At 42.2% G+C, this 21492-nt stretch overlaps 3 protein-coding genes across 3 annotated transcripts; 2 read left to right on the top strand and 1 right to left on the bottom strand.

Moving 5' to 3' along the window:
* Positions 1-1070: 1070 nt before the first annotated feature.
* LOC125000282 (zinc finger protein 260-like) lies at positions 1071-8364 on the top strand. Its single transcript, XM_047575719.1, has 7 exons — positions 1071-1229; positions 2471-2673; positions 2758-2850; positions 2954-3049; positions 3192-3302; positions 3578-3701; positions 6816-8364. Exons 1-7 carry the CDS (start codon positions 1199-1201, stop codon positions 8300-8302), a joined length of 2145 nt encoding a protein of 714 aa, XP_047431675.1. The 5' UTR covers positions 1071-1198; the 3' UTR covers positions 8303-8364.
* Positions 8365-9814: 1450 nt separating this feature from the next.
* Positions 9815-14812, top strand: si:ch211-214j24.10 (uncharacterized protein LOC558894 homolog). Its single transcript, XM_047574757.1, has 4 exons — positions 9815-9970; positions 12251-13039; positions 13145-13177; positions 13970-14812. The coding sequence occupies exons 1-4, from the start codon at positions 9955-9957 to the stop codon at positions 14017-14019; spliced, it is 888 nt and encodes a 295-aa protein (XP_047430713.1). The 5' UTR covers positions 9815-9954; the 3' UTR covers positions 14020-14812.
* LOC124999747 (O-sialoglycoprotein endopeptidase) lies at positions 14305-21366 on the bottom strand. Its single transcript, XM_047574754.1, has 12 exons — positions 21210-21366; positions 20299-20418; positions 20093-20212; positions 18850-19025; positions 18611-18706; positions 18470-18519; positions 18314-18392; positions 18006-18071; positions 17319-17409; positions 16565-16640; positions 16116-16214; positions 14305-15903 (listed from the first exon to the last, which is right to left on the bottom strand). Exons 2-12 carry the CDS (start codon positions 20411-20413, stop codon positions 15864-15866), a joined length of 1008 nt encoding a protein of 335 aa, XP_047430710.1. The 5' UTR covers positions 20414-20418; positions 21210-21366; the 3' UTR covers positions 14305-15863.
* Between the last annotated feature and the right edge of the window lie 126 nt (positions 21367-21492).

The following is a 21492-nucleotide window of genomic DNA, read 5'->3' as shown; positions in this document are numbered from 1 at the left end:
TCCTGCCCTGCTGCCAGGAATGCTAACCCAGCTTTGACTGAATTTAACACCTCATTACTGGATACCCCATCTCCAAAGTTTCCGTGGATTGGACCACACAGACACAACTTTTACACACTCGATGCCTTAAAAAAAAAAAAAACACATCTGACCCACAGAACTCCTTCCTGCTGTGACCTGTAACCAGTAGATGCGGATTGTCTTCCTGTATGGGTGGATTCATGTCTTTGCTGCTGGGAAGGAACAAATTTCAAAATATTTTTCTTCTCGGAAACAATTGTGCCGTCAAGGCTTATAAAATGTTTTAATCGTAAAATCACTAAGACACTATTTAAGTCTTGCAACTGAAAATGTTCCCCAGTGCATCAGATCTACTCAGTGTTTCTGACAATTGTATAGCTTTTATTTTAAGTGTTCTGATTTTATGTTTCCATGTTGATGTGACCAACTACTAAGCCCTGGAAAAAACATTGTTACATCTGGAAATGTTTGTTGTAATAAGCTTTTCTGATGAGTTGGTATGAGGGCCGGAGAAGATTGTACTTGCACACCAAAGAGGAAAATGTGCCGCTGTGGTGGAAGTGCAGCACACTAAAGTCTTGGTGATTTGCACATAAAACATACTGCAAATAAAGTGTTTATTTAACTCCTAATGCTGACCTTTTGTTTTTACTTACTGAGTATCATCATTTGTCTACGTTTGCGTGCCAGTTCATTAGGAACACTGGTGAAAACAGATGCATTGTACTCTAATGTTCCTGCACTAAATCTCAGCTTCATGAAGATTATGGCATGTAGTGTGTTGTTTTTTGTTGTTTTTTTTGAATAACCCACAGATAATTGTATTGTTTAACTGATGCCTGTTTTAGTCAGAGGACTAGGTTACGTAAGTGTTTCGTCATCATCACTGACTAAAAACATTTTTACTTTTATATTAATCTGCACGTCTTGAAGTCGGTTAATGGTTTATCAAAAATGGTTTTATGTTGTGTCCACAAACATTTACAAGCCTTTAAATTCACACTATGAAATCAACTTCTTTATTACAATGATTAGGAAATGAGGACTTTTATTTCGGAGAGACTGCTTCACGTGTTTCCTCCTTATCGAGCCGCTACCAAGCAGATGTTTTCCCTTCGTTCGTTCGCCACTTCCATTTGTTCGAGGTTTCCAGGAGTGACTTTGCACTTCCTCCGTTATGGAAAGCTCCTGTCAAGTGGAAAACACAGGTCCGTTTTACCGGAGTTTTTAACGGTCCCGTCTTTCTAACGTTACCGCAGAGGAGAACTCTGCGTTAGCTCGTAGCCTCAGCAGCTAACTCAATGTAAACACCACCAAAACTTTCAGTGGCTTAATGTGGCCTTTACTGCGCATGTTAATTTAAACTCTGGTGTTTTTATGTGTTGAAAATGCTAACGTAGCTCAGCCTTAATTATTAATGGTAATATTAAACATCGTGCCCCGAGGACATGAGGGTCCTTTACCTTTTTTTTTTTTTTTTTTTTGATAACTTGTTTTAATCCGACGCTACACAAAAAAATAATTCACTTTGCGTTTAGATTAGATTATTCTTTTTTGTTTTGTTTTTATGAAAAATTTGTGATGCCGTCACAAACACTGGCATCTAAAAAAACAGCACCATTATATAATGGTGCTGTTTTTTTAGGGCATTTTTGAAAAGGATGCTTTTGTCTCTTAATGATACAACACACAGATACAAATACACAGATTTTTTTTTTTTTTTTTTTTTTTTGAAAATCGGGCAATACACACAAAAAAAATCTACTTTTCATTTAGATTTTAACTGAAATGTTTCAATTTTGTGTGTGTGTATTTTTCAAACACTGGCATATAAAGGGTTAAAAGTCATAAAAGAATCTAACTTCAGGTATTTATGATTAGTACGGAGGTGGATTAAATGATTTATGTTATAAACAAAAGTGGAAAAAGAAATGTTGGCATGCTATTTTTAGGGCGTTTTTGAACGCTTAACGTTTTAAAATCAGGTATGGGTGACAAGAAAACTGTCTCCATACTCTAATGTCTTTTTTAATAGTATTTATCTTGTCACCTGCAGCTCCTCTTTTACTAGGAATATCAGTGGAGTACGTTACTTGTGCTACTTTCGCCTTTCTCAGAAAGGCCAATCCCAGAGGAGCAGCCTGTGCTGCACCTACAAACATACCACTTGACTGACTGATTAGATCAGTCAGTTAAGGTATGCGTTATCAAACAGCTGATCAGGCGTACTTAATGAACTGGCCAGTGAGTGAAGGTTATCTCATTTTTTTCAATGTATGCTTTTCTTAATTCTTAAAACAATCCCCAGTTGTGAGTCACTGCTGACCACACTTAGCACGCATGGACTTATTAACCAGCTTCTATTATAACAGATTATTCTTTGATTTCATTGGTCCGTCCAAAAAGACATGCCATTAACCCTGTCCGCCGCCCGTCTGCCTTTATGCAGATATATTCCTGCCGTTGTCGTCCCTAAGGCTGCTGATCCCCCCTCTGCGGCTGCTCTCTGCGGCGATGTGGCAGGTGGCTCAGCGGAGGGACGTTCTCGACTACGAGAAGCTTGATGAGTTCGTGTCGCTGGTGACGGCCACGGTCCCAGACCTGCTCAGCCCCAAGCAACGGGGAAAGCTGCTCCTCCGGCTGCGAGCGAAGGTGTGGTGGGGGAGTGTCACCTGCATAGTGTGGAGAATGTTCACGCTTCAGTGATACGATTAGCTGAGTCCCTATTCTTTTCAGATCATTCTGGAGTTGTGCAGAAATGAGGAAACGGCCAACGTCTTGTGTGTTCAGCCTCACCTGGAGCGAATACGCCCGTCAGGATACACAGGAGTGAGTGAGAGAGAGCTGATAACATATCGGAGCAATGTCACTATGCCGGTTTCATATTAATTATTTATCAGATGGAGTGTTTATGTGATCGTGGTCCCTTCAGAGTGGGGACGCAGAGGTGGATGCAGAGGAAACCATTTTTGTGGAGCTAACCCAAACACTGCTGAATGACCCAGCAGAGAGGCAACATTTTTACCAGGCAAGGACCTTCCCACAACCTCCTCCCCTAGCTCAACTGACTCTTTAAGAGACTTATATTCACACACTTGGTTGTTTTTCCGGTAGTGACGTCTTTTTGCAGTTGGGGGTTCTAGGTAATTGTTAACCTTTGTGCTTCCCAGGAGGTGTTTCCAACAGAATACGGTCCCAACTATGACACTGACATGCAGCTTCTCGTGTGGGAGTTTCTTTCCAAACTGGAAAGACTCCTGCCGGTACCAGACCTCGGTCAGGTAGGAGCTGGCATCACATCTGCCTGGAAGAAAGCACATCAACATCTACTAGATGGATGTAGTCCATCATGGTGATAAAGAAATACTGCTTTAAGTGTATAATACAAGATCTTTTAAACACTGCTAGCTGTACTAGTAGTGGATCACTTAAGCTGGTTTAATGATTATTGTCCCTCATGTGAAACTTTATGTTGTCACGTGAACTGCCTTGATGATCGTGTAGGAATTTAAAGCATTTCATTGTGGCTGACGAATTATCTTTCATCTATAAACAGGCTGTTTCATGGCTGACCTCTGCCCCCTCCGTACTGAAGGACTGCTTGCAGGCGCTCTCCACTCCTGACGACCTGACGTCTCTGCTGCAGCACCACAAAAGCCTCAAGCACCTCGGCGCACAAGGTAAACTCGGCAAGTTGCTCACGTTAGAAAGTTAAAGCCGCAAAGTCTGCTGCTGCTGGTATATATAATGAAAGTCTGCAGGTGAGCTCATAATTACAGGTGAGAGCATTTCAAAATGGGCTGCGGTCAGAGGTGGAGAGTACCCATCTTGCACAGGCACGTGGCCAAACTGAAGGGATGATGACGGCGTAGTTTAGGAAGGATTCTTGTTCGCATCAGATATGTTGGAAGCTTTGCCTGTGTCTCAGCCTGAGTTTCACTGAGATGTTTGCTGGAAGAAAGAACTATTCTTTTTTTCTTTCTTTTTTTTAATAAATATAATATTTATTAATATTTTTATTAGGAGGTAATGCACATTACAACAGAAATGTATATCCATGTGGGTATCACATCATCTCTGTATAACAAGTAACATCACATATTGATACCATAGAAATATCGTGCATCTCGAAGAATTAAGAACAAGGCATACAGTCTACCTCCTAGGGTGTTTTTCTTAATTTGAAGACAACAGGAAGGTGGCATGAACAGTACACCACACAACTCGATAAATAAATAAATAAATAAATAATAATAATAATAATAATAATAATAGTTAAAAATAATAGTAATAGTAACAATTAAATAACTTTAATACATTTCTTTATGCAATAATTAAGTATTAAGGCTGCACAGTATAAATAAAGCCCACAAAAAATAGAGAATGGAAGAATGTAAGAAAGGGAAGCCATTTGTTATAAAATATATCAGAATTGCCTTTCACTGAAAATCTGATCTTTTCCAGCTTCAGAAAAGACATGGTGTCAGTGAGCCACTGGGTGCTAGAGGGAGCTTTAGTCGACTTCCAGTGCAGAAGAAGGTGGCGTCTTACCAGTAATGAAGTAAATGCTGAAATATCTAATCGATTAGAGGTATTTGGGCAATGTGGGGGGAGACTTTTATGACCACAGAGAGTATTTTTGACATGGTATCAAAGTAAATCAACCAGAAGTGAGAAAGTAGTGGACAAGAATAGAACATATGGGTTAAACTGCAGGGTGAGGCATAACAGTTGTCGCATTTGTCTGCGATACTGGGATAGATTTGTGACAGTCAAGCTTTAGAAAAATGGACTCTAAACAGTACTTTAAACTGTATAAGTGCGAGACAGGCACAGAATGAGCTTGTATGAATTGTCTTAAGAGCAGTGTCCCACCAGTCATCCTGCAAGTTTAAGTCCAGGTCCTCGTCTCAGGCAGCCTTAACTTTAGTAACTGGTGAGCAATCAAAAGACAGAAGTTCATTATAAACTTTAGAGATAAGTGATTTTTTAAGTGGGTCGTGGTTTAACACTTCCTCCCACTGTTAAATTGGTGATGAGGAGGGGAAAAGAGGAAACAAAGTTTTAGCGCAGTGTCTAATTTGAAAGCATCAGAAAAGATGAGAAGGTGGGAGATGAAATTCTCCTGAGAGATCTGTAAAGCTGCGAAAAATACCATCCTTGTAAAAGTCTTTAAAACATTTCAGGCCTTTATTATGCCATGCTAGGAAAGTTGGATCTGTAAGTGGAGGTCGAAATAAATGATTTTTTAGTAAAGGAGTTAAAGTAGATGCTGACTTAAATTTAAAGTGCCTCCTAAACTGATACCAGATTTTAAGAAAGAACTATTCTTACCCAGTACTTATCAGATAGAAGGTTTCATTTTTCTGTGAATAATTTTAAATCATCTGTAGGTAATTTGAGGCACGGTGTGCCTCAGGGGTCCGTTCTAGGGCTGCTGACACTCGGATCTACCTGGAAATCTGGGTGCATTAAGCAGCTGCCTCCACGGCGTTAAAAAGTGGATGAGTAACAACTTCTGCAGTCGAACTCAGACAAAACTGAAATGCTTGTGAGTGAACCACAGCAGTGGTTCCCTCTGCAGCAACATCAGACCTGTTGTGAAAAACCTTAATGTTTGATTCGACTCTGACCTAAGCTTTGAGTCCCACATTACTCAGCCAGTCCAGACTTGTTTTCACCATCTCATTTCCAAATCTGGAACATTTTATCTTTTAAGACTGTTTTACATGCTTTTATTTAATTGCGTCTGGATTATTGCAACGGCCTTTTCCCCTGTTTGAAATATGAGTCAATCACGGGACTTCGGGCGGTCCAAAATTCAGCTGCCAGGCTCTTAACCAGAACCAGGAAAAGGGATCGTATCACTCCAGAGTTGGCAGTATGTTTTACATTTGATCATAAGATCTTACTGATCAGCCTGAGTCAACAATAACCTGCTCCCTAGACTTGGCTCCATTTTGGTTTTTACAGTTATTTTTTTGCAGTAATAAATCTGCTTTTGCGCTGCCTTATTTTGCATAATTAGCAAGTATTTACCAATTTTGGCAATTTTAATTATCATGACGCTACACAATGTATTTTTTATTTCAGTTTTTCTTTATTTTTCCTGTCAAATTTATTAGTATTTGTATATATGTATATTGTCGGCAAATTCTGCGCTACGGTGACATGGAAATTTCCTATAGGTGGCATAAACAAACAATGTCTCATGTCTAGCCGTTATATTACTGACCTTTTAGCTCCATAGAGCCCAGCTCGTACCTTTGAAGTCTGCTGCCTCTTCCAGGGGCCTGTCTAAAAACTGAAGGGTGTTGTCAGGGAATGGAATGATCTGCCTGAGGACATCAGCACAGCTCAGATCTCCACTTCAAACATACTTATTAAAGAGCGCCTTTCCTCGTTTCAAAGTTTTTAACTGTATTTTTATGTTTTACTGTTTTGCTTTTTTACTACCTGTTACTGTTATTATTATCACAGTGCCCAGAGAAAGAAATTAACACCCTTTCCCCCTGGTTAACAAGTAGTGTTCAGACATGCCAATGAAAATATTTAGTAGTTTCCCGGCTGTCTTTTAAGTATTCGTGTGCGGATGGAGATATTCAGCCAATATGGAAGAGGAGGGCACTAGGAGCCAGATGCACAGGCCAGAAAACCATAGAATCACCTGGGTATGTGAACCCATCAACGTTGAAAGCGAAAGGGAATTTCAGTGTTCAGGTGCAACGCTAATTATTATTTTCCTTGTCTGAAGAAAGCATTAAACAGCTGCTTGTTGTGTTTGTTCTACACAGGCACCACGGTGGAGATGTCCACCCAGGTCTTCGCCTGCTCCGAGTGTCCGTTCTTCCACATGCAGGAGTCCTACCTGCTGCAGCACATCGAGCGCAGTCACCCTGAACAGTACAGCAAGCTCCAGGGGGCTGCCGAGCCCGAGCCCGAGGCCCCCAAGAAGAGGCTCCAGCGTCCTCAGTTCCCGCAGCCCTTCCCCATCCACGACCGACCCGACCCGCACACGTGCCAGGAGTGCGGCAAGACATTCACGCGTGCCTCAGACGTGACTCGCCACCAGCGGACACACACGGGCGAGCGCCCCTACACCTGTGAGGAATGTCACAAGGGCTTCAAGAACTCATGGGATCTGACCAGACACCAGCGCATCCACACAGGAGAGCGGCCCTTCCTCTGCTCCCAGTGCGGGAAGCGCTTCACCCAGATGGGGCTGCTCAATCTGCACTTGGAACGAACCGGGTGCGGCCAGATCTGTAACCCTCCTCTGGACGTGTCGACGGAGGTGGTGGTGGCGGAAGAGGCGTCGGAGGAAGGGGGCGGTCGGTACAAGTGCCAGAAGTGCGGCGACAGCTTCGGCAGCATCCTGGACCGACTGAGGCACAGGCAGACGCACGTGGTGAGGCGCCAGTACAAATGCTCTTCGTGCGACAAGATCTACAGCCGGGCGTCGGACCTCCAGAGGCACCAGATGAAACACACAGGTGAGCGACCGTTTGCCTGCGAGTGTGGCAAAAGCTTCACACACGTGTGGCTTCTCAACAAGCACCGGCAGATCCACACGAGGGAGCGGCCGTACCCCTGCACGGAGTGTGGCAAGAGCTTCACGCAGCCCCAGATCCTCAACAGGCACCTGCTGACTCACAACGGCCAGCGGCCTCACCGGTGCTCGTACTGCGAGAAATGCTTCGCCCAGCTGGCAAGCCTCACGCGCCACGAGAGGGTCCACACGGGCGAGAGGCCGTACCCCTGCCCCGCCTGCGAGAAGGCGTTCCTCACACACGGAGAGCTGGTGAGGCACCAGCGCAGCCACAGCAACTCCAGACCCTTCAGCTGTCCTCAGTGCCCCAAGAGCTTCAAAACCAAGCGCGCCCAGAGCGAACACCTGAACACGCACACGGGCGAGCGTCCCTTCGCGTGCGCCTGCTGTTTGAAAAGGTTCGCCAAGTCCACCTCGCTCGTGCGGCACAATCTCACCCACACGGGGGAGCGACCCCATCGCTGCCCCCAGTGCGGGAAGACCTTCCTCACGTCCGGCGAGCTGCTCCTCCACAGGCGCATCCACACGGGCGAACGGCCGTATCCCTGCTCCTACTGTGAGAGGAGGTTCAGGTGCTCCTCGGACCTCAACATGCACGTCCGGACGCACACAGGAGAAAAGCCGCACGGCTGCCTGTTCTGTAAGAAGGGCTTCTCCACGTCCACGAGGCTGAAGAGACACATGCGCACGCACACGGATAAGGGCACAGTCGTTGAATCGTTAAGTCTTTGAGCTGGAAGTGTATTTATATATTAACGGAACCGTTGCCATTGAAAATTAAAACAGTCTTTAATGAATTCACTTGTTATTTTTGAATTGTGGTGATGCTGTGTTTCTTCAGATTAGAATGAACCTGTTTGGTTTTGTGTTACAAATATCTAGATACTCAAACAGAGGATCTGGAGATGCTCTTTTCCAAAGAATGTGAAAATAATTGGATTAGATCTCAACAGATCAAGAGCAGGATCACTGTTCTTCAATATAAAAGTGTGTCCCACCACAACAAACTAAATTATTCAGTGTTTCAAATGGAAATGTGCCTCAAAAAGTAACAAAAACTATAGGGGGGAATTTTATCTTGTGTGTTCTATCCTATTAAATTTATCTTTGATCTAATGTTTGTGACCCCAAGTACAAAGACAGAGCTATGTCTCTTTAAATTTAAAAATCAGAAACCTCAGTCTAGGATTGTGTGGAGACCTGGGGTGTTAAAGGACTGAGAAGACGATGCTTGTCGAAGGCTCTACTGGAATCAAGGTTTATCACCAAAATGTGCTCATAATGACTGCAATGCATCTTCACAATTTTTGATCAAGTTAATGTTAAAAAAAAATGGCGTCATAAATTATCTTAGGAGCTTTTAACAAACTGGCAGGAATGAAGTACGAGAGCAGGTAATTCACTCAAGACAGACAGAGAGCACAGTTTCCACCTCTGCATCCATGATTACTACTCTGTTTTGTCGCAACAAATTAGATAATCTAATGATCACTGTTGTTTGAGTTTGTGCATACCATGAGCATGAGTTGACTTGAGGTCGAAAGGTTTGTGCTTTGCTGATACAGTGACGATTGTGTTGGATCTTGTGGACCTGTTTTGTTTTGATGGTAGGCCAAGATCTGAATTTTAATTCACACATGAGTTATTTGGTAGTAAATACTCCAACAATAATTAGGACCATGATGCATTATTGTTATTATCATGATACAGTGACAGACCTCTCTAGACATGTATGTTTTTAATGCATTTATTTCATTTTACATTAAGAAAATCTATCAAGGTTCTCAGCTATCCGGGACATTGGAAAAACAATATGCGTAGAGTTTCTTGGTGATGTTTCACCACTCATCCAAGTAGCTTCTTCAGAGCTGGGATTATAATTTCACTGGAGAAAACAGGCTGGATCTAACAACAACTAGTCAAACTAGTTTTAATCAGCTCTGATGTTCTCATTTAAACTTCAACTCTGCTCCAGTCTTTTAGAGGTGAAGAAGCTACTTGGATGTGTGTTGAAATATCTTCAAGGAACTACTACCTACAAATACAGTCGTCCTTTTTTCAGGTTTTATTTTGCGATTGTCTTTGGATTGACATTAACAACAGACATGTGTCATGTTTCATACCACGCTTGCATTTCAGGGGACTGTTACCACGTGGTTATCACATGCTTTCTTTGCAGTTTGATTTGAATCGTGAATAGTCCAGTTCCCTCCGAGTTTCCCGCCGGACCACTTATCTGCAGGGACTTCCGGTCCCACCCACATTCTCTTGTCGCTTCCGGGTGGTGGCTACACAAGACTCGACCAGCAAGCCGTCGTTATCTGTACGCTGTAAACAAAAGTTACTCAACGGTTTAACTTCAGCGACACATTACGCGAAAAGACATGCATATCAAAACAGGTGAGTGCGAACAACCTTTTGACATATGTGACGGAAACGCTTCACTTTCCGAAGTGTTATTTTGTTGTCTTGCCGCGGTGTTAGCAACTATGCTAGGGACACTGATAGCACCCTGCTCGCCGCTTTGAATGGGGAGGGGGTTATGAAACTTTGGCTTCGGCTAGCGCCCAAGCTAGCTGCTCTTTACTTAACGTGGTGAAAAAGACGGCATTTTCTCGACGACAGCTGTTGCCGTCTACACAGCCTAAACGGATATTAAGCATACAGTGTACCTACGTGATTGCAAACGTCGAGTTTAACTCTCAGCACCATGACGCTGCTGATTAAAGTTTGCTAACACCGGTGCTCGTAGCTTCCTCCGTGGAGTTAGCTGCCAACTCTGCATATACGGAGCACAGCGCCTCGTTATGTCCCGATATAAGCACCCAAACCAGCCAAGTCGACGCTGTCGTCGGACAGCGGGAAGTCTGTCGAGTTAACGCTTTCTCGAAATTTCCGTCGTTGCATCCGAGACGTGGACCCCGATACTCCGACCAGTTCTTTTGAAATGTGGCGCTTTGGAGCGGGCACGCCGCCCAGGCCGGCTCTAGGTTATCAAACAGCGTCTCAACTAAATGTGTAACAAAACTAGGCACATGTTGGAACTTTAACCACCATTTTGTCCTGTTAAGTGTCTCCAACTTAACGCGACTTTCAGAATGAATGTTCGGCTCGATCATCCGTGTTCCTTGAAATCTGTTACGTGGGGACGTTCCGTAAATAGTCCGTTAACCTTTTATTTATTTATTTGTTAATGTATCAGCAAGTCGGGGAAGTATGACAAGTCATCGTGTAACATTGGTTTCGGATCAGTACCAGCGATGTGTGTGGTGATAACTTGCGCGTTTCCCCACGGTGGGCTAAATAAAGGATTATCTTATCTTTCAGGTAGTGGGGGCTGTGATAGGGTGTAGCCAGTAAAAGACTTGCTGGGATATTCCAGGATCTGTCTACTGTAAACGGAGAACGCCGCCCAACTAGAGCCGGATACTATTTTTGAGTGATGGTCTGTCTTAGACACGTTGTGTAGAATCAGTGTTGAGAACTTGTGGTGACTCATCCTATACTGACATTCTGATTGTGTGTTTTGCCTTGTTAAATATGAAAAGGGAAACATCCACACGTTTAAGAAGATGCAGGCAAAGAGTTCAGCGTTCAGTTTATTTGCTCATCAGACCTGTTCCTTATGACAGATTAAATAACTATAGTTCCAGACAGCTTCATTCAGGATGAGGTCATCTTATTCTTTTTCTTGGCAACTCACACAGGCAACAATACAGAGAGACGTTACTCAGCAGAAGCTAAATAACCTCAATGAGGTCACATGAAAATGTGTCATCTACCCCCAGTGTTTGTTTACATGGAGCGGTCAAGTGCAAACATCCTTTCTGAATCGGTGCCAAGTGAGAAATCTTGTAGTGTGAAGCACCTGTTTGGATACACACAGGGTGCTCACCACTATGCTGTGAAAAATCAGAATCATAATTACTCTATTAATCTCAAGGGGAAATTGCTTTTCGTTACAGCTGCTCCCACTAAAAGTCATACAGCACTAATGATAGTCGGAGGCTAAGCAGTCAGTACATTTATATGTGCAGATTAATCGAGCTCAAAAATTGACTTTCTGAGTGCGGTCTATGTCCCAGTTTACATGCAATGGAAAAAAAAATTAATAACTGACTTGAACATGTCCTCCTCTGGCACACCAGGGGACGATGATTAGTGGGTTAATATGGCCCCCTTTGTGGTTGACCTATTGCATCATATAATAAACATGAGTCATTCATGCAGCAGACCCGCATGTCAAACAAGAAGATAGATAATAACACTTTTTTTTTTAATCTGGCGCTACTTCTGGTGCAAATAAAATGACGCTATCCCTCATGTGGTTCTTCTACCAGCTCAGTTTACCGTCTTCTGCGACCGGCTTTCTTGAATGTTTTTTTCCCCGCAGTTATACACCACCACATCAGCTGTGGAGCATGTACCCACATTGTCTAGTTTTCCAAACGCATTATCTGGGTGTCTTGATCAGATATGGAGAACTCCGACATTAGTCAGTGTAACACGTTTACAGATTAAGGAAATCATTTTTTTCCCACACGCATGTAAACAAGTGATAGTTTCTCACAGTTTTCGAGAACTCGAGCTCGGTCCTGGTATGTGTGATACTGATAGGAGTGTGTTTAAAGGTCATGTGAGATATACGCAAATATCAATATGTTGACACTTTTCTTTCAGGTACATGGGAAGCCAGTAACACTGTGTGTGAGCCCGATAGCCTGTGTGACCCAGCAGTTCTCGTTTCAGCCACCAACTCAGAGCCTCACATTCGCAACCGCCGCCTGTCTCCCGGCTCAGGTAACTGCGGTGGTGGGGGCGGAGGCTGCATCTCTGGAAGCGACCAGATCCCCCAGCAGCTTTCCCCGGAGGACGACCTGATCAGTCCCGGCCACACACACGGTTTCAGCATCCGCAGGGAGAAAGAGCGCAAGGGCCAGCAGCACAAAGGTCGGAGTCTGCGTAGGGAAAGTCAGAAGGGTGTCGGCCGAGCAGGCGAGCGAGCGCAAAAGGTTCAACAAAAAGAGAGGTGGGTGGAGGACAGTCTGTCACTGCTGAAGCCCCCGCCTGCTTTCCCAGTGCAGGACAGCCCCGCCAAGCTGCAGCCCGCTGTCAGCTACGCCTCCAAGGTGAAGGCCAGAGCAGCAGGTGGAGGGCTGGAGGAGGACCGCCCTGCCATCGGTGTGCTGCTACAGAACCAGTGGGGTCTAAGTTTCATCAGCGAGGCGAGGCCGGTCACAGAGGGCTCCAGCCCCCGCCCCACCGCTGACTCCCCTCTGCCCACAGACGCTAAACATCCTGCAGACCTACAGTTTGACACAGTTCTCACAGTCCAGCCCCCTGAAGACATGCCTATTCCTGTCACTACCTCCGTCACCCCCGTCACACGTGCAGAGGTGGATGAGAGCAATGGAAAGCTGCTACTTAGCTGTCGCCATCTAGTGGAGGCCCTGAACTATCACAGTAGAGGTGAGTCCTGTGAGGAGCAGTGGAGATCATCTCCTGCTGGATTTATTTCAAATGTGAAAGTTATTGTTGCAGCGCATAATCGTTTTTTTTTTTTTCTCTCCATAGAATGGAATGCTATCTGCAACAGACAGAAAAGAGGTGAGTCAAAAAGTAAATGGATAATATCAACCTGCTGATCTCTAACATGTTTGTGAAAAATATTATTACGAAGCCAGTGTTAGCCACTGCTAAGCATTTTACAATCGTTTCTTATCACATCTGCTTTTTTGGTGTGTTTACACACACACCAAAAAAAAGTGTGTTTTTTTTTTTTTTTTTTGTTTTTTTATTGCATCCTATACAGTTAATCAGTGAACTCATACAAGTTTTGTTCCTTTGTTCTACATTTGCTTAGTGGACAGTAAAATAGTAAACAGTAAAACTACAAATAGTTTGTAGTCATTTATAGCTGCTATGTCTTTGGCCTTAAGTATGGCTGCAACAGTCTAATTTTTTCCCCCAATAACCAATATGTTTGCTTTTTAATTCTTATCCATACATTTTTCCATTACACAAAGACAGCTTACAACTTGAACTTGACCTGCTTTAGTAAATCCTTGTTGAGTTGAGGACCCTCAGACACAGGACTGCCACCCAGTAATCAGACTAAACTCCCCAATGGTCCATCCTGTTGTTTTGAGGTCAAAGTCGGCACGGTCTCTGTTGAGACACTTGTGCACAGCCATTTCATTTTACAAAACATGCATGTTATAGAGAGTCTGCTTACGTTACCGGTCATTTCCCAGCATGCTTGGCAGCAAGAGGCACCATGTTGAATGTAAAAATTAGGAGTTTTCTACGTATCCCATGCAAAGCTATGCTCAGTGTTCACAGTAAACAACCTGTGTGGCAGATGACTAATTTCTCTCTTTATTTGATGTTTGTTTTCAGATCCTAAGAGGATTGTCTGGTTTAAGGACACCCAGGAGCACCCAGCCTAGCAGTGTTAGAATCCCAAAGCATAAACATATACGCGACACACACCTACATGCACATTAAAAACACATAAAAGATGGACAAATTTGAGTCCCGTTCACACACTGCACTCAGGATGATGTCTTCACGCAAAGCCACACTGAGACACTTTGGACTAACTCCTTGGAGATCTTACAGCAATGGACTTTTTTAACGCCTTACGGAAAGCCTGCCTTAATTACTCGATCCGTTTCATCACCTCTCATTACCATTTTTAGCTTGTATGTCTAGAGCTGGTCTTTTTTTTTTTAAATCTCTGAGGAGTTGTAATTTAATTTTTTTGTTCCGTTTTGAAAGCTGCGGTTTTATCAAACTTTGTCCTCTGTAAAGCGAGTGGTCAATCAAGCACTTTGTTAAAAAAAAAAAATCTGTTGTGACCAATCCTTGTGTGCGAGAAGCCCTCACCAGAGTGATTTATTTTTGCCCCGTCTCTAATGTAAACCAGGAGAATGTCTCGTACCTGCTTGAGTTTTATTAATGTACGCAGAGGACTTCTGTACCAGTGTCTCAGTTTACAGAAGGGTGTAGTCAAAGGCACAGTAGAGTTCACCCTTTACCACGTCAGATCTTAATGCTGTGCTCCTTTCATTGTTTTTATTTGATCCCTAATCGGGTGAATGTTACTCACAAATCCATAAGGGATGTCACCATGTTCAGTATGTTGATTTTTGAAAAGAGTTTATTGAATTAAAAAAAAAATTACACTGGAGGAGGAATGTAAGAGAACAGTATTGCTTAATAAAAATGAATAAACTTGAAGATCCATGGACCTTTTTATTTAGACAAGAACTGAATCCCAAGAACACGTCACCCAGAATTCTATTTGGAAATCCAAATCCTCCTTCATGACTGTTCAATGTTCAGTTTATGTTAAACCAGCAGCAGAAACGTGGTCATTGTGAAGAATGTAGTTTGTGGTGGTAAAGAGTTTCTGCTTTTTGGTCTAGCCCACTGACAAATGAGGCTGTCAAAATAACAAATGTATGTTGGTACAATTCGATAGCACAATGACAACACAGCTGAATCAATACATCTGTTGTTTAGAACAAATGCTGAACACTGTAACCTTCATGAAGATGTGTTGCAGTAGAACAGTTTCATTTTGAGTTCACTAGTGTACCTATCGAACTAGCAAGTGAGTATACATTTACATTTAACAGGAACTAATCGCTGTGAAAACAGAAACAAGCTACGCCCTAAAAAAAAACAACAGATTTTATATATCAAGATTTCTCCAGTAGACAAAAAATTAGTTCTTCACAGCGGGCTCCTGTTTGCATTTTGCTGTTCAAATGTGACACTTAAAATCTGACCCCTTACCTCTCCGTCCTTACACAAGATTTTAATCCAAAGAAAAGAACGAAACCCCACTTTTCAGCAACTTTCTTACACAACCAGACAATCAAATATTGTTCAAAGAGGAAGTTGTATTAGTTGTGGATTTATTTGCACTGTTGAGCAATACACATCTGGTTTGAGCATTTATGGCAACAGCAAGCTTGTACGTGAGACTGAAAAAAGGTAACCTGCTCAACTAAGGCCTGACTCATCGATGGCTTTGAGCCTGATTTGTGTGTTTGCTGACAATAACAAATGTACAACATCACTGTACTTACAGTTTAAACTTAAGTAAACAGGAACTACTACAAACCTCAATATATTTTATTAAAAATAGTCTTATTTGTAGAAACCCAATCATTTGCTACAGAGCTGTAACATGAGTCCCTTTAGAGGCCAAGTGTACTACATCCAGTGTCATGACAGACCTGCTGCAGCTATGTACTTAGAACCACGGGGTCCCTCAGTGCAGTCAGTCTCTCCACGTCACCTCCACTTCATCTGTTCTATACCTATGAAAGAGAAACATTAATGGGCAACATGAACAAATGACAAGCAATTTAGGGTTACTTTCAGCTACATACTGAAAACACAGAAAAGAGGTGGAGAATAAAAGAGAATCTGTACTACTGGTAGTATTCATGCAGTTCTGTGGACCCATATGCTTGCCCATAATGTGCATTCAATGTACAGGAGACAAAAGGAGCAGTGATGTGAAGTCTACCTTTGTGTGATCCATGAGTCTTCCAGCGCAGTCACCTGACCGGACCGAAACATCTCCCAACCAGCTTGAGCAATCATCGCTCCGTTGTCAATGCAGAAACTGTAGCACAAAGACGCCAGACTCAAATCTCAACCTCTCAAGAGGATGTGAGGGACAGACAGCGTGACTCGTTGCCTTTTCACATATTCACACATATGCTGACGATACAGTACTATATGTCCACCTGCATCTCACTGGCTTCATCAATCTGGTTTGGATCTCAACACTAAAAAGACTATGTACTATGATTTTTTTTCTCTCATCCAGGCCGACGATGACTCTATAAAAGCTCTGTGCATATCAATATTCAAATAGTCTTGTGACTGTTTGAAGCTTCATTACCCACTGGTCTATTGTAATTTGGATGTAAATCAAAGTGTTGGTGTTTAGTTTTGGACTAACTGGTTTACCGTTCGTCTGTGGCAAACAGCTTGGCTCCCCTCTCCTTACACATCACCTCCATCATCTGCTGAAGACGTAGGTTACCTGCAGAGGAAAACAAAAGTCGTTCTTGGTCATGTTTTTCTATTGAATTAATTCTGTGCTGTCAGGAATGTTTCAGAAACAAAACATTTTTATATACAACAAATCTGGCAGATTTGAGGCATTCAGGTATAGATGATTCTTTCTACCATGGCCTTAAATTGGCCAAAAAACAAAAACAAAAAAAGACAGCAAGGACAAAGACAAGCCAAGACTAAATAGATGTAGATCATATCATGTTTGTTTGAATTGACAAGGTAGAAATGCCAGAAATACATTTTTTTTATGTAAAGTGAGACAAAACAAAGGAATCATTTGCACTTGTTATTTGATATTCTCTGAAATCATGTTTCTATTCCCACTGTTTGTTTTGTTACAAATACTTCTGCTAACTGTTAATCCCCTCAGTTAAGTTCTGAACTTTTGTGCAATTCTAAAACCCTGAAAAGTCTGTATTTGTGCTCTTGTGTGAAGTTGTTTTTCTGAGCTGTTTAATCTGCTTCTTTAAACCAACACTAAGACTGATCTAAACTCATTTGGCCACTGTATAAACAATGTGCTTTAGACAACATGTCCTCTGTTGTACTGTATGACTAATGAAAGGGAACGTCCCTTCATGACATTAGCTGCTTCCGAAACTGAGAAATTTTAGCTGTATCCGTTAATTTCTGATGTACTCACAGCCAACACCCCCGACGATGAGGACTTCCTGGGAGCCACAGTGAGCCATGGCCCTCTCTGTGATCTCCACCAGCATAGAGAACAGGGTCTCCTGCAGAGAGGGACACATTAACACTATAAGGGCTGCAGCAATGAACCATTTCAGAGGTAAATATTTGGATAAACCAATATCATTCTAGTCATTTTGGAGCAAACATGAGCAAAATGTGCAGGTTCTATCTTCTGGAGTATTTCAGTTTGGGATTGGTGTTTGAATAAATCAAGACATTTCAAGTGTTATTTGGAAATTTGAACTTTTCTAGTCTCAATTGTTTGACATTTAAATTAACAGCGTAATCAGTAAAATTGGGGAAAATAACCAGCAAATATCAAAAACTAAACTAATTATTGGTGTCAGCATCAGGTTTACTGTAACGTATGTCCTGTCTTGGTTTTTAGACCCAAACACATAAAAAGAAATAAGAAACGATACAAATACAAAACAACACATAAAGGAACTCATTTTCAATAGAGAAGGAGTACACATGGAACACTTGTGGCTGCTTCCATATGATCTAAAGATGTTGAGACTTTGGCTGCATCATGGACACTGTCCTGAATAAGTGTCAATTAAAAAAATGGCTTGTACAGCTGGTTATATTCATTATTTATTCATTTCCACTCACTGACAGTGTTGGTATTTAGTACCTGAAGTGAGAAACAAAGGTCTTCTGCTGTACACTGACCAGAGCTTAGCATCTTATGAGCAGCGTCCTGCAAAACAAAAGAAAAGTCAATATCAAACTGTAGCCACAACACAGTTAAATCAATATTTATACAAATCTTAAGACAGAGGGAAAAATTACAAGTATTTGCATTTTGTGCTAGTGGATCGTAACCAGGTTGGAAGTAGAGCTTCAAAATGCAAAAAGTTTAAATACAGTCTCCAATAATTTACCTAGTGTCTGTTTTTGTCTCTTGCTCCAGTTTCTTCTTTTGCATTTGGAACCACTCACCTCAATGTAGGATAAAATCCCAGAGAATGACACATCCATTCCTTTCACTGTATATGGCAGCTCCACATACTGACTCCCTCTGCACAAAAAGCAAAGTTAAGTTACTACGAAAACAAAACCATCAAACGTGCTGCAACAGCTCCTGAGCTCACTCACTTTTTGGCCATTTGCTCAATGTTGTAGCCTGGGCTGGGGTCATTGGAAATCTGAGGGGAGAAACGGTTCCACTTGTTAACACAGCTCTACTGTACACAATGAAAGGCAAATAGTGGAGTTTATGGAGACGGAAAGACGAACCTTAATAACTCTAGCAAACCTGTCCAAACAGTTCCCAACGGCAATATCAATGGTCTCACCAAATATTCTGTAGCGCCGCTCCGAGTAGGCAATAACCTGCACATGAAGAACAAAAGCCCACTTACAACTGTATATGAGCACTGCTCATCAGGAAGGGCTGTGCAGAACATTCAGGCTATTGAAAAGCTAATAACAAGCGAACCTGACGAAGCAAAGATTTCAAATGCCCAGACACCAACCTGTGTGTTGCCCCCGCTAACATAGAGCACAGTGGGGTTGTTGGCTTTGGTGATGAGTCGGCCCATCTCTATGTGTCCGATACAGTGGTTGACGCCGAGCAGCGGCTTTCCCCAAAGCTGTGCGACTGTACGGGCCACTAGGGCAACTGTTACTAAGGGGGCACCCATGCCAGGACCTGAAGGAGAGAAACGAGACCTTACAAGACTTTAGTTTCACCTTGTTTGTTCAACCCAAAAGAACTGAGAGGGGAACGAGCAGAACGGGGCCAGTTAATCATTTTGATAAGTCAATATTTCATGCTACCAGTTTAGTGGATGCAAGGATGTGACTTTATGCAACAGGTCAACTTCTTATTAACTCAGAATAATGAAGAAACTGGATTTGAAGGTTCCTCATAGCAACTCTAAAAGTGAGAAGATTGGTTTCCGCTGCTACTTCAGTACTGGAATTACTTACACAGCAGCATGAAGTTTCATATATTCTTTCTTCTCAGAAGGTTTATTAAACCATATGTCTAATTATACTAATAATATATGCACTAATAAAAACACATTAGAAAGTGATGCTTCGCAACAAACAAAATCTATATCCTTAACCTGAACACATATACTGAGAACAGACACTGATGTGCTACATACTGTGCACTGCAGATATGTACAGCCTGTATTAAAACAGACTACAACTCAGCACCAACAGCACTACACAGCATGTTGGGTGTAGCTGGGTTAGAAAAACTCTGGTATTTTTCTGAAGCATTTGTTTGTTTTTTTGTTTTTAAAGCGTGTGTCAAAACTACTTTTTACACAATATTTATAAGGTGGTAGTCAGGTGGAAGTTAACTTCCAGTGACACAAAAGTAAATCAAACAGGATAAGCATCAATACAAAAACTACTGCCATGAGTCATTGTTTACATCCGCGAGTCGTTCTTTGACATCTGAAGATCACTCTTGGCTGACTTTGAATTAAGCGTACGACAAAACATCACACACACAACAAAGATTTTAATATTTTCCTCAACATAATATAATTTCAATAACTGCAAAATATGCAGCACTTACAGATTATTTTAAAGGGTACTTGTGGTGTTTTTGACCTCCAGTAGCACCATAGAGGTTTTTTGAGTTATTTCCTGTTTGTGTGTCATGGGCATGCTGATGAGGACACTCAATATACTGTATGTTGTAATGTGCTCATAAAGACAAGAAAAAGTTGACATCACACAAAAGAAGATGCCTGCTACCTTTAGTGTATGCGATACAGTCGATGTCTGCAGGTTTCAGCCCTGCTTGCTCCAGCGCCTCCTTCAGGACAGTCAGTATGACAGCGCGGTGGTGCCTGGCTGTGTCACTCGGCATGAACCCTGACATGTAACACGGATTGTTAAATTATGTCACATGAGCAGTGAGCTTAAGTTGACATTAGTATTTTTACAGAAATCAAACTTGCCTTGACCGGGAGGAGTAATGTAGGTCCGTCTAGGGTTGGAGAGAACTTCACCATCCTTGATGATGCCTATACCAATCTTATTGGCACTACCTTCAAACCCGATTACTACCGTCATGGCACCTGGAGAACAGAGGAGGGGAAAAATGTGCAGTTACAACAAATGAATTCTCCTTCAGCAAGAATGCTAAAAGCACAGTAATTCTGTTTAAGTTTCTGATCTCTTTTTGAACAGTATTACTAACTAAAATAGAAGAAAGGGGGAAGGTATGGATTAAAATACCTTAGTATAGTATACAGACATACTATATCAGAAAAAAACTATATTAAAAGGGTACTATTATACTCAGTTTAATTGGTGTGGCATTTTCTTCTATTTTCTGAGGAGGAAAAGTCCATTTCCAGTCCTCTTTTGTTGTTGGTTCTTTCTTAAGAGAACTATCAGTACATCTGCACATTGCAACATGTTTTATTGCTGTAATGAGTTCTTCTACTCAAACTGACCCTGACAAAATCATCTGCAAGACAAGATCCAGTATAGAAATAGAGACTCACACTAGAAAGTGAGTGATTCAGTTACATTCAAACAATATGAATTGAAACGTTCCACAGGACATCGAGCTGCAGTGGAAATCATAATCATAGCAGACTTACAGCAAGTGGACAAGCAAACCTCATATCCAGCACACCATACGTCAAAGAGAAGGAATATCCCCTTTTGCGAATACTGGCAGCCCAATTTCACGTTAACGGTGCCATGCGCACGTACTGTGCACATTTGGCAAAACCAAATCAAAGCATACTCAATAACTTAGTTGTGTAGTTAGCTTCAATGCTAGCCGCGACAACGTTAACCTACTGTCTTCCTAAAACTACTTCATATTAATGTTTCACAGCAAGCAAGATATGTTTACCTAGCTCTTTTCGTTCCGTTGGAAAATCACATTAACCCCAGTTTGAGTAAAGTAGAACTTTTACGGTCCTAAACGTGCAGCTTCGGCTAACTTCTGCAGACAAACTTCTCCATATCATTGGCTGTAGGACCCAAACACTGGCAGCTACAGATTCGCCTGAGCAGAATTCGCTTAACTAAACGGCGGTTTAATTCAGTAACGTGCCAGAGCAGTGTCGTATACGTTACAGTAAGAAATGTCGTGTATTTTTTATTTGTTATCCAACATCAATAATCTATATATA

The sequence above is a fragment of the Mugil cephalus genome, chromosome 22 (genome assembly GCF_022458985.1).
Source record: "Mugil cephalus isolate CIBA_MC_2020 chromosome 22, CIBA_Mcephalus_1.1, whole genome shotgun sequence".
Taxonomy (NCBI): domain Eukaryota; kingdom Metazoa; phylum Chordata; class Actinopteri; order Mugiliformes; family Mugilidae; genus Mugil; species Mugil cephalus.
This window is presented reverse-complemented; position numbering and strand designations above follow the sequence as displayed.